The sequence below is a fragment of the Trichosurus vulpecula genome, chromosome 5, assembly GCF_011100635.1.
Source record: "Trichosurus vulpecula isolate mTriVul1 chromosome 5, mTriVul1.pri, whole genome shotgun sequence".
In the NCBI taxonomy this organism is placed as follows: domain Eukaryota; kingdom Metazoa; phylum Chordata; class Mammalia; order Diprotodontia; family Phalangeridae; genus Trichosurus; species Trichosurus vulpecula.
Window position 1 is genome coordinate 300,174,341 of NC_050577.1, and position 15,098 is coordinate 300,189,438.

A 15,098-nucleotide genomic window follows, 5' to 3' on the forward strand; every position below is an offset into this window, starting at 1 on the left:
AGGGAGATGCCAAATTTCCTCTCTGGAGGACTTGGTGGGTTAGCTTCTCTTTTCTCAGCTCTCCCCTCTCTCTGCTTGGCCCAAAGGGCAGAGCTAGGAGGGAGGCGGTGTCCAGAGGAAGATTTATGGGAAAAGCAAATTTCCTACCAGTGAGAGCTGTCCCAACGTGGAATGGACACCCCCAGGAGGTAGAGGCTTGTAAGGCACTTCCCAGCAGGGTGGGGGATTCCTGAGGCCAAAGGACAACCCAGGGGCTGGAGGAGCAGCCCAGAGGATTCACTACCCTCAGGCTAATGAAAACTGGTGCTCTGTGGGGGTGATGCTCAGCAAGCCAACCAGTGGCAGCTGCTGATGCCTGTCCCTCAATACCTTGAGGAGGGGGCTCCTTGCATTGGGTCCAGCATTGTGGCCAGCAGCCCTTGAGCTACATCTTTCTCACAGAACCTCAGAGCCAGAAGAGAGGGCCCCTGGTCCAGTGTGGATCTTATCGAGACTTCCCCTCTCCCAACAGCCCTGACAAGGCATCATCCAGCCTCTGCTTGAAGTCCTCCAGTGACAGGGAGCTCACTACCTATAATGGGTCTCATCCATCATTCAGAAGGATTTCCTGATGTCAAGCCTAAACTGGACTCTCTGCACCCTCCCCCCCCCCCCCCCCCCCCGCCCCCTTGTCCTGCCCTCTGGGCCCAAGCAGGACCAGGCTAAGCTCTCCTACACACCGAAGGCCTTCCATCACTTGCACATAGGCAACTGCTGTCTATCCCCATCCCTGTCTTCTCTTCCCCAAGTGAAACATCTTCTGCTCCTCCTCTTTGCCCTTCTCTGTATCAGTGACCTTGCACTGAACCAGTGAGGTCTGAGCTGGGCAGAGGACAGATTCTCATCTCTATTTCTGGAAGCTCTAAAGTATAGGACTGAATTAGCATTTGGGGGCTACCATGTTGATGACTCATGTCAAGCTTGCAGTCCACTGGTCCCCTGATCTTTTCCAGACAAACTGCTGTCCAGCCAGGCCTCCCCCACCCCTCCTGGTTTGTTTTGTGAAGTTCACTTTTTTAATCCTAGACCTCCCCCTGCCCTCCAGGGACCCCCCAGCATTCATGTCACTCCTATGTGTGCAGAAGTTCCTGTCTCCCCAGCAAACCTCCCAGATACCAGGGTTGGATTAGGCCCCCAGCAAACCACTCAGACACACCTGCCTGGGCCCTGGACAGAAGCCAGAAAGCACACCCTAAGACCCCTCCCCACTAGAAACCCAAGGAGCTTCCTCCAGAGATTCAGGTGGGGTTATGTGTGAGCACACATTTCACCTCCCAGTATCAACCTTCCATTTCTAGTGCCAAACACAAGCCAAAGTGGTGACAGAACTTTTCCCTAGACCTCCACCCTCTCCCTCAGGTTACCTCATACACAGCTGTCATCAGCACAAGGGAGGGACCCTTTCCTACCTAATTCCTAGTTATGTGTGGGCTCTGTCCCCCGCCCCAACTGTCCAAAGGCTAGACAGATGTTGAAACCTTGGTGACAAGAGACATTCCCTCCCCTCCCCCCTTGGAAGGCAATAGTCGATCTTTGCTCTGAGTCCCATGGAGAGGCCAGCTCTGAGCACAGGGCTAGGAAGGTCAAGAAGAAGATGTGGAAGGAAACAGGGTATCAGCTATCTTGGGCAGAAAGCCCAGGACACAAGGGAGAAAGACGGGGGAAGGGGTATAGGGAAAGCAAGAAAATGAATGAGGAAGAGGGAAGGAAGGAGGGAGAGAAGGATAGAGTGAGAAAGGGAGAAAAGAGAGAATAGGGAGGTAGAGGGGAGGAAGAGAGAGGGGGGAAAAGGGGGAAAGAAGAAAAGATGAAGGAGAGAGACAGGAGGAATAGATAATAGAGAGAAGGAGAAAGAGATTGGAGAGAGAAAACCAGGAAAGGAAGGAGAGATGGTAGGAAAACAGGTAAGGAGAGTGGGAAAGTAGGAAAAGCAGGGAGCTAGGAGAAAGAATGAAGGAAGAAACAAAGAAATGGGAGAAAGAAAAACAGGAAAGGAGGACCAGATGACAGGGAGAAGAAAGAGATAAGGAAGGAGGAAGTTCTAGAGAGGAAAAAGGGAGAAGGAAGGGAGAGACAGGGAGTGTGAGACGGAAAGGGAAGGAGGAAGAGAGGAGAGGTAGGAAGACAGGGAGTGTGAGAGGGAAAGGGAAGGAGGGAGAGAGGAGAGGTAGGAAGACAGGGAGTGTGAGAGGGAAAGGGAAGGAGGGAGAGAGGAGAGGTAGGAAGGCAGGGAGTGTGAGAGGGAAAGGGAAGGAGGAAGAGAGGAAAGATAGGAAGACCCAAGGGAAGGAGATCCACGGCACAGAAAAAGCGAAAATGCAGATAGGAGGAGAAAGAAAGAAAACATAGAAAGAGGGGCAGATGGAGAGGAAGAGGAGACCGAAGAAAGAGTGGAGTGGACGGCTGGTGGGTTTCGGAGCAGAGTGCAGGGCACGTGTTCCTGCAGCCCTGGCCTCTGGCCACAAGCTGTGGCCGGGACATTCCGGGGGCTGGGCTACTCACCTGGCCACAGCGCGCTCAGCCCGCGGGCTGTGCGCCTTGTCCAGTCCCAGGCGCGTGAGGATGGCGCCGAGCGCCAGCAGAGCCACGGCCCCGCACACGCTGTAGACGGCTACGTGGGCACGGTCGCGAGTCGGGCTGGGAGCCCCGGGGCTGCCACCGCCGCCCGTGCCGCCGTCCACGGAGCCTCCGGACGAGCGCGGAGAGCCGGTCTGCAGCCAACTGGGCGTGTCGTAGTTGGAGCAGCGGCTCTGGTCCAGGCGGCGAGGGGCGTCCCGGCAGCAGAAGCGGTAGCCACACGTCCCGCAGCAGTAGTGGTACGGCCCCGTGCTGCAGTTGAACGGTGGGTCCCACTGACCCATCACGTCGTAATAGCCCAGGCACCGGTCTCCGCGCGCTCCTGGGGGCTCGCTGGGGGCCTCCAGCGCCTGTTCGGGCTTGGGGCTGGGACTGCCGCCTGCACCAGGCTTGGTCTCGCCTTTGTCCTGAGCCCCCGCCTCGAGAGGCGCCCGGCCCCGCGTCCCGCCGGACGCCAGCAGCAGCAGCAGCAACAGCCCGGGCAGCGGGCGCCAAGGCGCTGCTCTAGCCATGGGTATCCCTCTGCCTCCCGGCCTCCTCCGGGAGGCGATCCCGGTCCCACTAAGAGTCCCCCGGCATGGCGCAGCCACCGCGCCCCTGTCCGGAGCACAGGGAGGTCGCCAGGACCGGGCCGGCTAGCTCACTCGGCTCTCCTTCACCCCCCGGCTTCTCTTCCACCACTCCAGTGTTTCTTCGGTCCCTCAGTTCTGCTGTCCTGCTCCACCTTTCCTCACCTTTCTCCTTCCTCTCCCCTCTTCGCTCCTTTCCCTCTTCTCTGTCTCTTCTCTCCCTCTTTCGCTTTCTTTGGATTCCCCAAGTCTTCTCTCCTTTCCCCCTTTCTTTTTCTCCTCTCCAATCTCGCCTGTCTCCCTGGATCTTCTCTCCCTACTCTTCTTTTCTCCCGTCCTCTTTCCACTTTCCAGTTCTTTCTCTCTCTCTCTCTCTCTCTCTCTCTCTCTCTCTCTCTCTCTCTCTCTCTCTCTTTCTCTCCCTCCCTCCCCTTCCCCAGTTGATGACCTCTTCTAGTAGGGGCCACGGTCAGGAGAGAGGCTTGGCCGGGCCTGGCGTCCCGAAGAGCCCCTTAGGCGGCCCCCCATGCTGAAAGCCTCTCACTTCTCGCTCTGTCTCTCGGCTCGCCTTCCTTCCTCGCTGGCGCTGGCGGAGACACTGAGTGCTTCACACCCGGGAGAGAGGAGAGGGAAGGGGGGGGGGGCGGAGGAGGAGAAGGAGGAGACAGGCGAACTGAGTAAGGGCAAACGGCTCCCTCACCCCCTCCCGGGGAAAGGAGGGGAGGGATGGGTGGAAGTTACCGGGATGCAGACACCAGTTCAATACTAGCAAGGTCTTCTAAGGATCGGAGCTGTCCAGCAACACTTCGGGGCAGCCAAGGAGGGAATGATCAACTGGGAGGTTGGCTTGAGGGGAGGTAAGGGGTGTGTGTGTGTGTGTGTGTGTGTGTGTGTGTGTGTGTGTGTCCGTCCAACAGAAGCTGGCGGACGACTCTTCACCGGTGCTCACATTCTAGGCTCTTCTCCTTCCCATTCTCACTCTACCTTCTCCATGCTCAAGCTGTCTCCCCCTCGTGTTTGAAATAACCTCCCCACCCAAGCCCATTCTTTTCTGTTGAAGTTCCTGTCTCCCTTTCCAAGGCTCAGAGAATGGGAAAGACAGGGAAGGGTTCTCTGAGACCCTGGTGACCCTGGGAGTTGGTGTCCCTCCTACCGTCCTAAGTCCCTCCCATCTCTCTCCTGGGGTGTAGGTGCCCAGGGAAGGCTCACATGGTCCCCAAAGAACCCACTCCTGAACCCTCTCTCTGTCATGGTTGCTGTCAGTGGGCTAGCCTTGGGCCGGGGAGATCTGCTTTTCAATACAGACTCTCACCCTTGCCTTATCAGATGTGCAATCTTAGACATCATTTCTCCCTCTGATTTCCAGGTTCTTTTCCTATTATGTGGCAACTACTGACTGGAAAAGGTGGTTGTGAGGAATGGATTTCAAAAATTGCAAGACCCTGCTCAGTTTCCCCAACCCTAATCCTTGGCTCTCAGACAGCATCTCACAGGTGAACTTGGAACAGTGACTTCCCCTCACTAAGCCTCAGCCTTCCTATAAAACAAAAAGATTGGACTGGACAATGTCTAAGCTCCCTCCCTGCTCTGACATCCCCTGTTCTCAGCTCCCTCCCAGCTCTGACATTACTTGTTCTAAGTCCCCTCCCAGCTTTTTATTCCCTGTTCTAAGTTCCCTCCCAGCTCTAACATTCCCTGTTCTAAAGTCTTTCTGAGTTTTTGTTTTCTTTGTTTTAAGATCCTTCCCAATTGGAAATAAAGGGATGCCCATCAATTGGGGAATGGCTGAACAAGCTGTGGTATATGAAGGTAATGGAATACTATTGTGCCATAAGAAATGGGGATGATACGGACTTCATAACAACCTGGAGACACCTACACGACATAATGCTGAGTGAGCGGAGCAGAGCTAGGAGAACATTGTGCACAACCACAGATATATGGATTCCGTGAGGACCAACCCTGACAGACTTCACTCTTCTCAGCAACACAAGGTGCAAAGACAACTCCAAAGGACTCATGATGGAGAATGCTATCTACATCCAGAGAAAGAACTATGAAGTATGAATGCAGATTGAGGCACACTTCATGCTCGCCTTTTTCTCTTCTCTTTTGTTTTTGTTTTTGGGTTGGTTTTTTTTTTGGTTCTGTTTCTTCTTTCTCATGACTCATTCCATTGGTCATAATTCTTCTCCACAACTTGACTAGTGTATAAATTAATTCAATGTGAAGTTATTCATGGTAGTTATATGAGATTCCATGCCATCTTGGAGAGGGAGGGGGGAGGGAGGGGAGAAAATCTGGAACTCAAAATTACGTAGAACTGTCTGTTGTAAACTAAAAATAAAAATAAATATTAAAAAAAGATCCTTCCCAGTGCTTACATTTTCAATTGTAAAGTGCCTAACATCCTGAGCTCTAAGACCCCTTCTAGCTGACATTCTGTGCAAGCTCCACTTGAGAGCCAAGCGCCCCTCTTGGAAGGCTGGGTTGCCTAACCCAGTTGCCTAACCCAGTCTAAGCTGGGTTGCCTTTCCAGAATCATGTGAGCTGAAGAAGCCTTGCACTTTTGAAGGGTTTTCCAGAAGGCAAAATAAACAGAGGGAGGGGAAAGATTTTGCCAGGCACTGCCCATAGTGACCACCCAGATGTCAGCACAGTACACACAGATCAGAGGAGGCACAGGAACAGTCAGTGACCAGTGCCCAGGGAAGGGAGGTTTGCCAAGGCTAACCCTTGCTCTGTACACTTGACTGAGTGTCACCATCTGGCTCACCCAGGGTGGCTTCTCCAGCCAGGGCTGACCTGCCAACAAACAGAAACTTTCTACCTCAGGTTGGTGAGGACCCTTAGATTGGCTAAGAGAAAAATAGTCTGCTCAATGAAATGGGCACCCACTCCCCCCCAACATGCCCCCTCCCAACACCCACTGCCCAGGAGAACAATCCCTAGGGAAATACTGTAGCTCCAATAGCTGTGGTAGCTGTCCCTTGCCACCCAGGAGTCCTCTGGCGGGATGAGGGGATGGGCAGAGGATTATGCCCATATAGAAGGAGCCATGAGAGGAGAAGGCTGTCCCTGTGGCACAGCTATGGGATCTCAGTCCTCACCTCCCCCCCCCCCCAGGGCTTTGAAAAATGTCCACCGATGGGGAAATCATGCACTGTGGGACTTCTTTATCCATCAAACAGTCATAATAAATGCATCTGTACTTAATGGGCCAAGGTCATGTGTGCTCATATATGTGTGTATGTGTGTTTGTATGCATGAGCTTTCAGTGCTGAACCTGGGGCCAGGCCAAACTGAAAACGGCACCTCATCCACTTCTCACCTGCTCAAGCCTTTCTGAGGACACACCCAAACTTGTCCAGCCCTAGGGGCATGCCTTGGAAGGAGGTATTGATCACAGGATCCAGGACTGGAAAGAACCTTTGAGACCATCTAGTTGATTTCACAGATGAGGAAACAGGCCCAGAAAGAGTAAGGGACTTACCTACCATCACACAGGTCATAAGAAGCAGAGCTAGGATTCAAATCCAGGACCTCTGGGCAGCCTCAGCCCTTCCCTCTCTCCCTAGGTAACAACCATGAGAGGAGAAGGTTCCAGAGCTTCCGATCCATAACTACCCAGATGCATTCAGGATTATATGTGTATATTTCTGACCCCAATCATCCCTATCTCTATTTTTCTACCTTTAGTATTTTTTCCCCAGTTACATGTAAAAATATTTTTTAGTATTCATTTTTAAAACTTTGAGTTCTGAATTCTCAGCCTTCCTCCCTCCTCAGCCCCCCTCATTGAGAAGGCAAGCAACTTGATATGGGTTATACGTGTGTAGTATATCCATATTAGCCATCTTGTGAAAGAAAACATAGACAGAAAAACCCTCAAGAAAATGTTTTTAAAAAGTCTGCTTCAATGTGTATTCAGACACCATCAGTTCTTTCTCTGCATCCCTATCTCTTAACCCCCTGAATCTGCTCTTCCCAGCGCAGTCTCACATAAATCCTTCCATTCTCCTCCTTCCCTCAAATTTAATCCTTCCTATTGCACCCTACTTACCTCTTGAGCCTGTAGCAGAGAGCAGTCTCAGTTGTTCAGAGCCATATCTCTGTGACTCAATCAGAGTGACCCCAGAGACCTTGGTCCCAAGAAAAAGAGTGATCTTTCAGGCCAATACTTGGCCTGCCATGGGGGTGAAAGAACTAGTCTTGGATTCTAGCTGTGCCTCTGCTATTAATGTGTGAGTTGGGGCAAGCTACTCCCCATCTTTGGGTCTCAGTTTTCCCCTTTGTAAAGTGAGGAGTTTGGACTCTAGGGTGCCTTCTAGCTACCACATTCTCTGACCCAGAAATGTGTATTTGATCTTAAAGGTAATAAGGAGCCACAGAGGCCTCTGCAGCAGGAAAATGACAGGGTTAGACTTAAGACAATTTCTCTGGCACCTGTCAGAGATGACTTGGAGTGGGGTACAACTTGAGGCAGGGGACCCGGTATGAGGCTATTACAGTAACATAGGCTGGAGGTGATGACTTCCATGAGGATGGTGGCTATGTGAGTGGAGAGAACAGGGACAGATGGGAGACGGGAATATGGAATAAACAAGATGAGGCAATCGACTAAGGGAGCGTGAGAATTCAAAAATAACTTGGGGTTTGTGAGGCTGGGGACTAGGTGAATGGTGGCACCCTTGATGGAAAAAGTTAGGAAGGATTGAGAGGAAAGGGAATGAATTGTTTGGGATGCATGGAATTGGCAATACCTACGGGATGAGTAGTTTAGGGACTTCTAATAGGCAGCTGGTGCTGTGTGCCTGCATAGCAGGAAAGAGGCAAGGGCTAGATTCCTAGATCTGGGAGTCATTGGCATAAAGACAATAAGGGAGCCTTTGGTCTCTAGTGGAAATACAAATTCCATTAGCTTTTAAAGCCCTTGCAATCTGGCTCCAGCCTGCCTTTTCAGGCTGATTACACGACATTCCACCTTGTAGCTGGATGCCTTCCCCGGCTTGTTCCCCATGGCCGAAACACACTGCCTTTTCACCTCCACCATGTACAATCTCTTCCTTTCTTCAAGGCTCTGCTCAAGGGTCATGTCCTACATGAAACCCTTCCTGTTCCCCCAGTTACTAGTGTCCTTCACCCCTAAATGACTTTGCATCCACGTCTGTGTGTTCATGTTGTTTCCTTCCAATAGGATGGAAGCTTCTTGAGGGCAGGGATCATTTCATTTGTCTTTACATTTCCAGTGCCTGGCACATTGGAGGGATTTAATTAATGATTGCTGAAGGAATACTGTCCCTCCCAGCTCTGTTTTTCCCCATCTGGTCTTTTCCATCTCTGTAATTTTAAGAGATAAGGACATAGGCGTCGGCCAAGTCAGCTGTGACTGAGAAATGTGCCCTGACCTCAAATGGATTGGGGAGCTGAAACCCAAATTTTCTTCCTTTTCTGCTGGTTCAACAGATGAGGATTCATCTAGCAAGGGTGTTCCCTTCACTGAGACAGGTTCCAGCCCTTCTCTGTCTGAGCAGATGGTCTTTACATGGCTGAGAAAAATCCATTGTCTTTTGGGTGCCCCATCAGAACAAGCATCTTCAACCACAGATGGCAGGTAGTGAGGCCATCACTGGGCTATGCATCTGGAGACATCCAACCCCATACTCTCAAAAGAACCCTGTACCAAGGATGGGGGGGGAACCTGGGTTCAAGCCACCAGTCTGTGACTTACTGTGTGACACCTCTCTGGGCTCAGTGTCATCCTCTCCAAAATGAAGGGCTTGTACAGGCTCATTTCTAAGGTCCCTTCCAGCTCTGACATCCCTTGGTCTATTCTAAGGCCCCAAATGATATGGAAATCTATGTAAATTGGCCTATTTCCTGCTGAACTTTGGGAAAGGGGAATGGGGGAGGGCATTGAAGGAAGAGAGATTTCAAAGTGGAGTTAAGCCTTGCTAAGCCTCTGAAGCCACTAAGGCTGGTCTGCTGTCCTCCCTTTCTCTCCCCTTGCCCAATCCCCATCCTGACAAGGAGTCTGAATTCACCTCCCCATCAGAGAGAAGAGCAAGGAGCCCCAAGCCCCTGAAAACAGGGCTCAGATTTGCTCCTGACTGATCCCTACACTTGGAAACTTCTGTCTAATAAGGCCTTCTAACCCCATTGAGAATGCTGGTTAAAAGAGGAGCCAGGGGGACCCTGCTAAATATATTGCTTTTTAAAGAAATTGTTTTCATGATGCCTTTATTTCCAGTGTCTACCACAGTGCCTGGCACATAGTAGGTGCTTAATAGATGCTTGCTGATTGATTAACTCATCTCCCTCCTTTGCATTCACTTCCAGCCTCTTATTCCAAGATATTACCCATTGATGAGAACTGGTCACCTTTACCCCAGAGAAGAGAAGCCCAGGGCACTCCCCCTCTGGACCTCAGTTCCCCCTCTAGAACATGAGGGCGTTGGCCTAAGGAACTCTGAGGTCCCTTTCCAGCTTGGATCTCTGCTCCTGTGTATGACCTAGTGGGGCTATGGTTGCTGTCTGCAAGGGTTGTCGTATCATCTTGATGTCTTTGTGTATGTGGCAGAGAGATCAGTGCTGGCCCCAGAGAGCGGACCTGGCAGTGCTCGGTGGATGTTCCAAGGAGGCACAGCTTTGGAGAGACTGAAGAGGCCAAAGAGGAGTGTTTGACAGATTTCAAAATTACTGTTGCCCTTTGAGTAAACAGTGCCCATGGGAATGCACACACAGCAATGTCATGAAGTTCATTTATTAAGCACCACTGTGTACACACAGGGGTTTCCTTGTCTAAGATACTGGAGTGGCTCACCATTTCCTTCTCCAGCTCATTTTATAGACAAGGAACCGAGGTCAACAGGGTCCCCTCTGAGTAAACAGTACCCACGGGAATGCACACACAGCAATGGAATGAAGTGCATTTATTAAGCACCACTGTGTACACACAGGGCTTTTCCTGTCTAAGATACTCATTTTATAGATAAGGAACTGAGGTCCACAGGGTTAAGTGACTTCCAAGGGCACACAGCTGGTAAGTGTCTGCGGCTGGATTTGAACTCAGGTCTTCCTGAATCCAGGCCTGGTCCTCTACCCACTGTACCACCTGGCTGCCCAGTAAGGATGATACCAATGAGAATAAGGGCATTGGAGACATCAAAGAGAAAAGGAGAGTTGCTTTTCTTTGTCAAAGGGAGGGTTCAGTGGAGTTTGGGGTGGGAGGGAGAGGCTATCCAGGAATGACATTAATGTAACAACAAAAGTCACTGATAAAACTTCTTAGCAAAAAATAAGGCTTCTCTTAAGGGACCTCCAGTGCCCTTCCGCCACCCTTTCATTGGTCAGACTCCTAAAGACTCAGGGTGAGAAAGAAGGATTTTCAGAGGCCAAATGGGGCCATTGGAGGTGGGGAGACCCTGAGGCTAAGGCTAGAGGCCATCAGGGATGTGCCTATAACGGAAGGTCGTGGGCAAGAAGCAACAAGCCAATGAGGTTTATGAGCCAGTAGAGAAGACAAGACTGGGAGCAGAGAAGATAAGAGAGGACCACCAGCACAGGCAGCTGTCTAAGGGGATGGAGAATCTTCTCTGGGAGACTTGGCAGGTACAGCTCCTCTTCTCCTGAGCTCTCCCCCAGAGGGCAGAAGTAGGAACAATGGTGCGTGTGTGTGTGTGTGTGTGTGTGTGTGTGTGTGTGTGTGTTTAAGGGGAAGATAAAGAGAACCTTTCTTCCCACAGGAGCTGTTCTAAAAGGGGGAATGGGCTGCTGTGGCTGGTGCTGGGTTTCCCATCACTGGAGGCTTCAGACAAAGGTGGCTGAGCCCTCCTCAAGCATGGGGATTCCTCTTCAGGTAGAGGGTGGGCTGGATGCCCACGGAGCCCCCTTGAGACGGAGGTTCTGTGCCCTGCCCTCCTCCGGACAAAGCCCATGTCTCAGACTTCCTCTGTCTAAGGTACTTCCCAGCAGGGTGGGGGATTGCTGAGGCCAGAGGATGACCCTGGGAGGCTCATCAGCGGCTAGAGGGGCTGGGGCTCAGCCCAGAGGCTTCACTGCCCTCAGGCTGATGAGAACTGGGTGATGCTCAGAAAGCCAAGCAGTGGCAGCTTCTGAGATCTAGGGATGCCCGGCCCTTGGTGCCCAGGAGAGGGGGCTCCCTGCATTGCAGCCAGCAGCCCTTGAGATACATCTTCCTCACAGAACCTCAGAGATAGAAGGGAGGCCCCCTGATCCAGTCTGGATCTGACAGAGACTACCAACAGCCCTGACAAAGCATCATCCAGCCTCTGCTTGAAGCCCTCCAGTGACAGGGAGCTCACTACCTGAAACAGGTCTCATCATTCAGAAGAATTTCCTGATGTCAAGCCCAAGCTGGCCTCTTTGCGCCCTCCCCCCACCTTGTCCTGCCCTCTGGGCCCGAGCAGGACCAGGCTAAGCCCTCCTACATACCGAAGCCCTTCCATCGTAAGATGCTTTGCAAACTTTATGATTGTACGTTACACAAATATAACAATTTATTACGATAATATAGAATTATATAGAACTTATAATCACACAAATATATGAATACACCCTACGTAAGGACATTAAATATATATTCACATATTAATCATGTATCAGAATATTCTGAGTACATAATGTAGTCCGATACTCCACATAATCAAATTCTGTATGCATTTATATTATGAAATATTGTATCTAGAGTCTATGTAAACATAGTATCAGATGTGTAATTACACCGTAACGTTATCTCGCTATCTGTTATTATTGTTAATACGTCTTGGGGCCCAGGTCTGAGCCCAGCCCTCCAGATTCGTCTGATGAGGTCGGAGCACACAATGACTGTCTCACTCCCATGATCTTTGCCGCTGCCTCTCTCTGCCTGAATCCTGGGATGGCATCAGCTCTCCTGCCTTGAATAGCGCATGTCTCGGACTTGCCGTCCGCTTGAACCCTCAGATCCTTTTTGGGGGCTGCTACCTAGCCATGCCTCCCCCATTCTACGGTTGTGGATTTGACTTTTTTATGCGAGTGGGGAGATGGCTGAGGCCTGACCTGGGCTGCTCCTTCTACATGGAGCCGCCTTTTCTGATTCTCCCTGATTGCTGGCACTCTCCCTCTCTCCCAGACTGCCTGATAAAACCACTTTTTATGGGTTGGGATTTATTTGCTTTCTCTTCCTGCTGTACGTATTTCTATGGATACTTGCTTGTGTCTCTCTGTTAGACGGTAGAAATGTTTCATTCTTTGTACTTGTGCAAAGGTACAGTGCCTGGTGCACAGTAGGTGCTTAATAAGTGCTTTTTGGTCCATTGCTAGGGTTTCCTCCCTTCCTTTGTCCTGGGGCCAAACCATTCCCCTGGGGCTAAGTGGTTTTCGGGAGACCTTGGAGGATGATGCTTTGTTATAAATCGTGCAGATCGTTCAGCTACCTCCCCATCCCAAGCCTGGGGTCCCCCAGCCCCTGGGGAGTCACACACTCCCTCTGCGTTTGTCTCTCTCCAGACCTGCATGCTTTTGAGTTTGTCTGCAGGCTCTGGGCGCCTCTCCCTGAGCCGGCCTCTCTGGGGTGGGGGAGGGGCTTTGACAGGTTGGGTGGCAGCCTGGGCTCCAGGGGAGGGGCCAGAGGAGGAGGAAGGCTCGGGCCTGAGGAGTGGAGGGTGGTGGCCGCCTCTCTCTCTCGAGGGCACAAGCAGCGTCCCATCAGCTTTGCTTCTCTGTCACTGGCAGAGACTAATGAAGCCTGACACAGCCTTCCCCTGCCCTCCCGCCACAGATCCCCCGTGTTTGCTCTGGCTCCCCCGGGGCTCCTGAGCCTGAGATGGGCGAGGGGCCCAAGGACAAGGCCTGTCCTTTGTTCCTCCCACAGCATCACAGAATCTCAATGCTTCTAAGGACCTCAGAGGCCACAAGCTGCCTGTCTTTGAGTAGGAATCCTTCCTACCTTTTATGTGCCTCAAGGACTCAACTAACCTTTGCTTGAAGTCTTACAGTGATAGGGAACTCACTACCTCCAAGGCAGCCCATCCCACTTGTGGGCAGCTGTAGTCGTTAGGAAATTCTTCTTGGCACCACACTGAAACTGGTCTCTGTCCCTCTGTTCTCTGTCCCTCTTAGATCCTTTTTGCCATCCTGACCCTCTGGCCCTCTAGAATCCCTTCCCTCTCCCTCACCACCCCAAAAGACACAAAATGGTGCTCTGGAAAGCAATTTGGATCTTAATTCACAGGACCTCATAGGACCTCTGGCTCACAGGACCTGAGTTCAAATCCTGCTACTGACCACCCCACTTTCCCCTCCCCACCAAAAACAAACAAAAACCCCCAACAACTACTTTGCATATGTCATTTGTCATATCTATCTATCCATCCATCCATCATCTATCCATCCATCCATCTATTCATCCATCCATCCATCCATCCATCCATGCATCCATCCATCTATCCATCCTTACTTCCATCCATCCATTCATCCATCCATCCATCCATGTATCCATCTGTGAATCTATCCATCCATCCATCCATCCATCCATGTATTCATCTGTGTATCCATCCATCTATCCATCCATCCATTCATCCATTCATCTATCTATCCATCCATCCATCCATCCATCCATCCATCCCCCATCTATCCATCCATCCAACCATCCGTGCATACATCCATCTATCCATCCTTCCTTCAATCCATCCATCCATCCATCCATCTATCAATCATCTGTACATTGTATCCTAGAGAGTAACAACTGTTTCTCATTTGTCTTTGTGTCCCCAGCACAGTGCCTGGCACACAGTAAGTGCTTAACATATGCTTATTTAATTGGAAAGAACAGTGGCTCTGGACTCAGATGCCTGGAGTTAAGCTGGCCCCACTGCCACTTACTCCTTGCCTTAACATCCCTGCTTTTTGTAAAATGAAGGGGCTTCTGGGGTCCCTCCCATCTCTGAATCTATGATCCTATGAGCCCCTCTGTGTCTCTGTCTCCTCCTTGGTAAAATGAGGAGGTGAACAAAAGGATCTCTGAGGGCCCTTTCTGCTCTGGCTCTAGAACCCTAGGATGGAACAAGAGTTCCAGCTTGCCCTGCCTCCCGAACTGACAGGACTATTCCCTCCTCTTAGTTTGACCCATCCAGGAAGTATTAGAGCAGGATTTAACCCAGCTCTCTCAAGGCTTCCAGTCCAGGGCTCTTGGGACTCCTCCAGGCTGGTCACTGAGGAGGGGCCAGCTCTGTTGTATAGGACCTGAACTAGGCACCAGGAAGCTGAGGCCCAGACAAGAACTCTGCCCAGGTCACATGAGGTAGTTAGTGGCAGAACCTTGAAGTCCTATAAGCTCACAGACTCCTAGTCTCTCTCTCTTTGTCTCTGTCTCTGTCTCTGTCTCTCTCTGTCTCTCTGTCTCTCTCTCTCTCTCTCACACACGCGCGCGCGCACACACACACACACACACACACACACACACACACACACCCCTCATTTTCCTACCTTCCCATAAGCCCAATCCCTCCTCGAGTCCTCCTGAGACAATCCAGAGATCAGCCATCGAAGCTGACTCTGCTGCCCCCTGGGTGAGCTTGGATGAGTCTTGTTACTTCAGTGACATTAGCTCAGTTTCTTTAACTGTAAAATAGAGATAATGGTATGATGCAGTCTCAGATTGCTGGCTTTAGAGTCAAAAGTCCTGGGTTCAAATCCTGACTGTATCACTCACTGCTTGTGTGACTGGGACCAGTCACTGGACTAGGAAAGGAGAGCATCGGGTTAGATGGTCTCTAAGAGCCCTTAGAAGGCTGTTTGAGGTCCCCCTGCTCACCTCTCTAGGCCCCTCCCCCCAGGCCCTAGCCCCATGTTCCCCCCAGGAGAGAGTTAGATGCCAAGTTGAATCCTGGCCCCTCCCTTCTGCTCCCTCCT

At 51.2% G+C, this 15,098-nt stretch overlaps 1 protein-coding gene across 1 annotated transcript in view; it reads right to left on the bottom strand.

Moving 5' to 3' along the window:
• SHISA8 (shisa family member 8) overlaps positions 1-8,205 on the bottom strand; it is a 34,421-nt gene extending 26,216 nt beyond the window's left edge. The window contains exons 1-2 of the mRNA XM_036760827.1: positions 8,141-8,205; positions 2,542-3,213 (exon numbers count right to left, since the gene is read on the bottom strand). Of these exons, the coding sequence (XP_036616722.1) occupies positions 2,542-3,213; positions 8,141-8,205 (737 nt within the window). The remainder of the gene's footprint in view (positions 1-2,541; positions 3,214-8,140) is intronic.
• Positions 8,206-15,098: the final 6,893 nt, after the last annotated feature.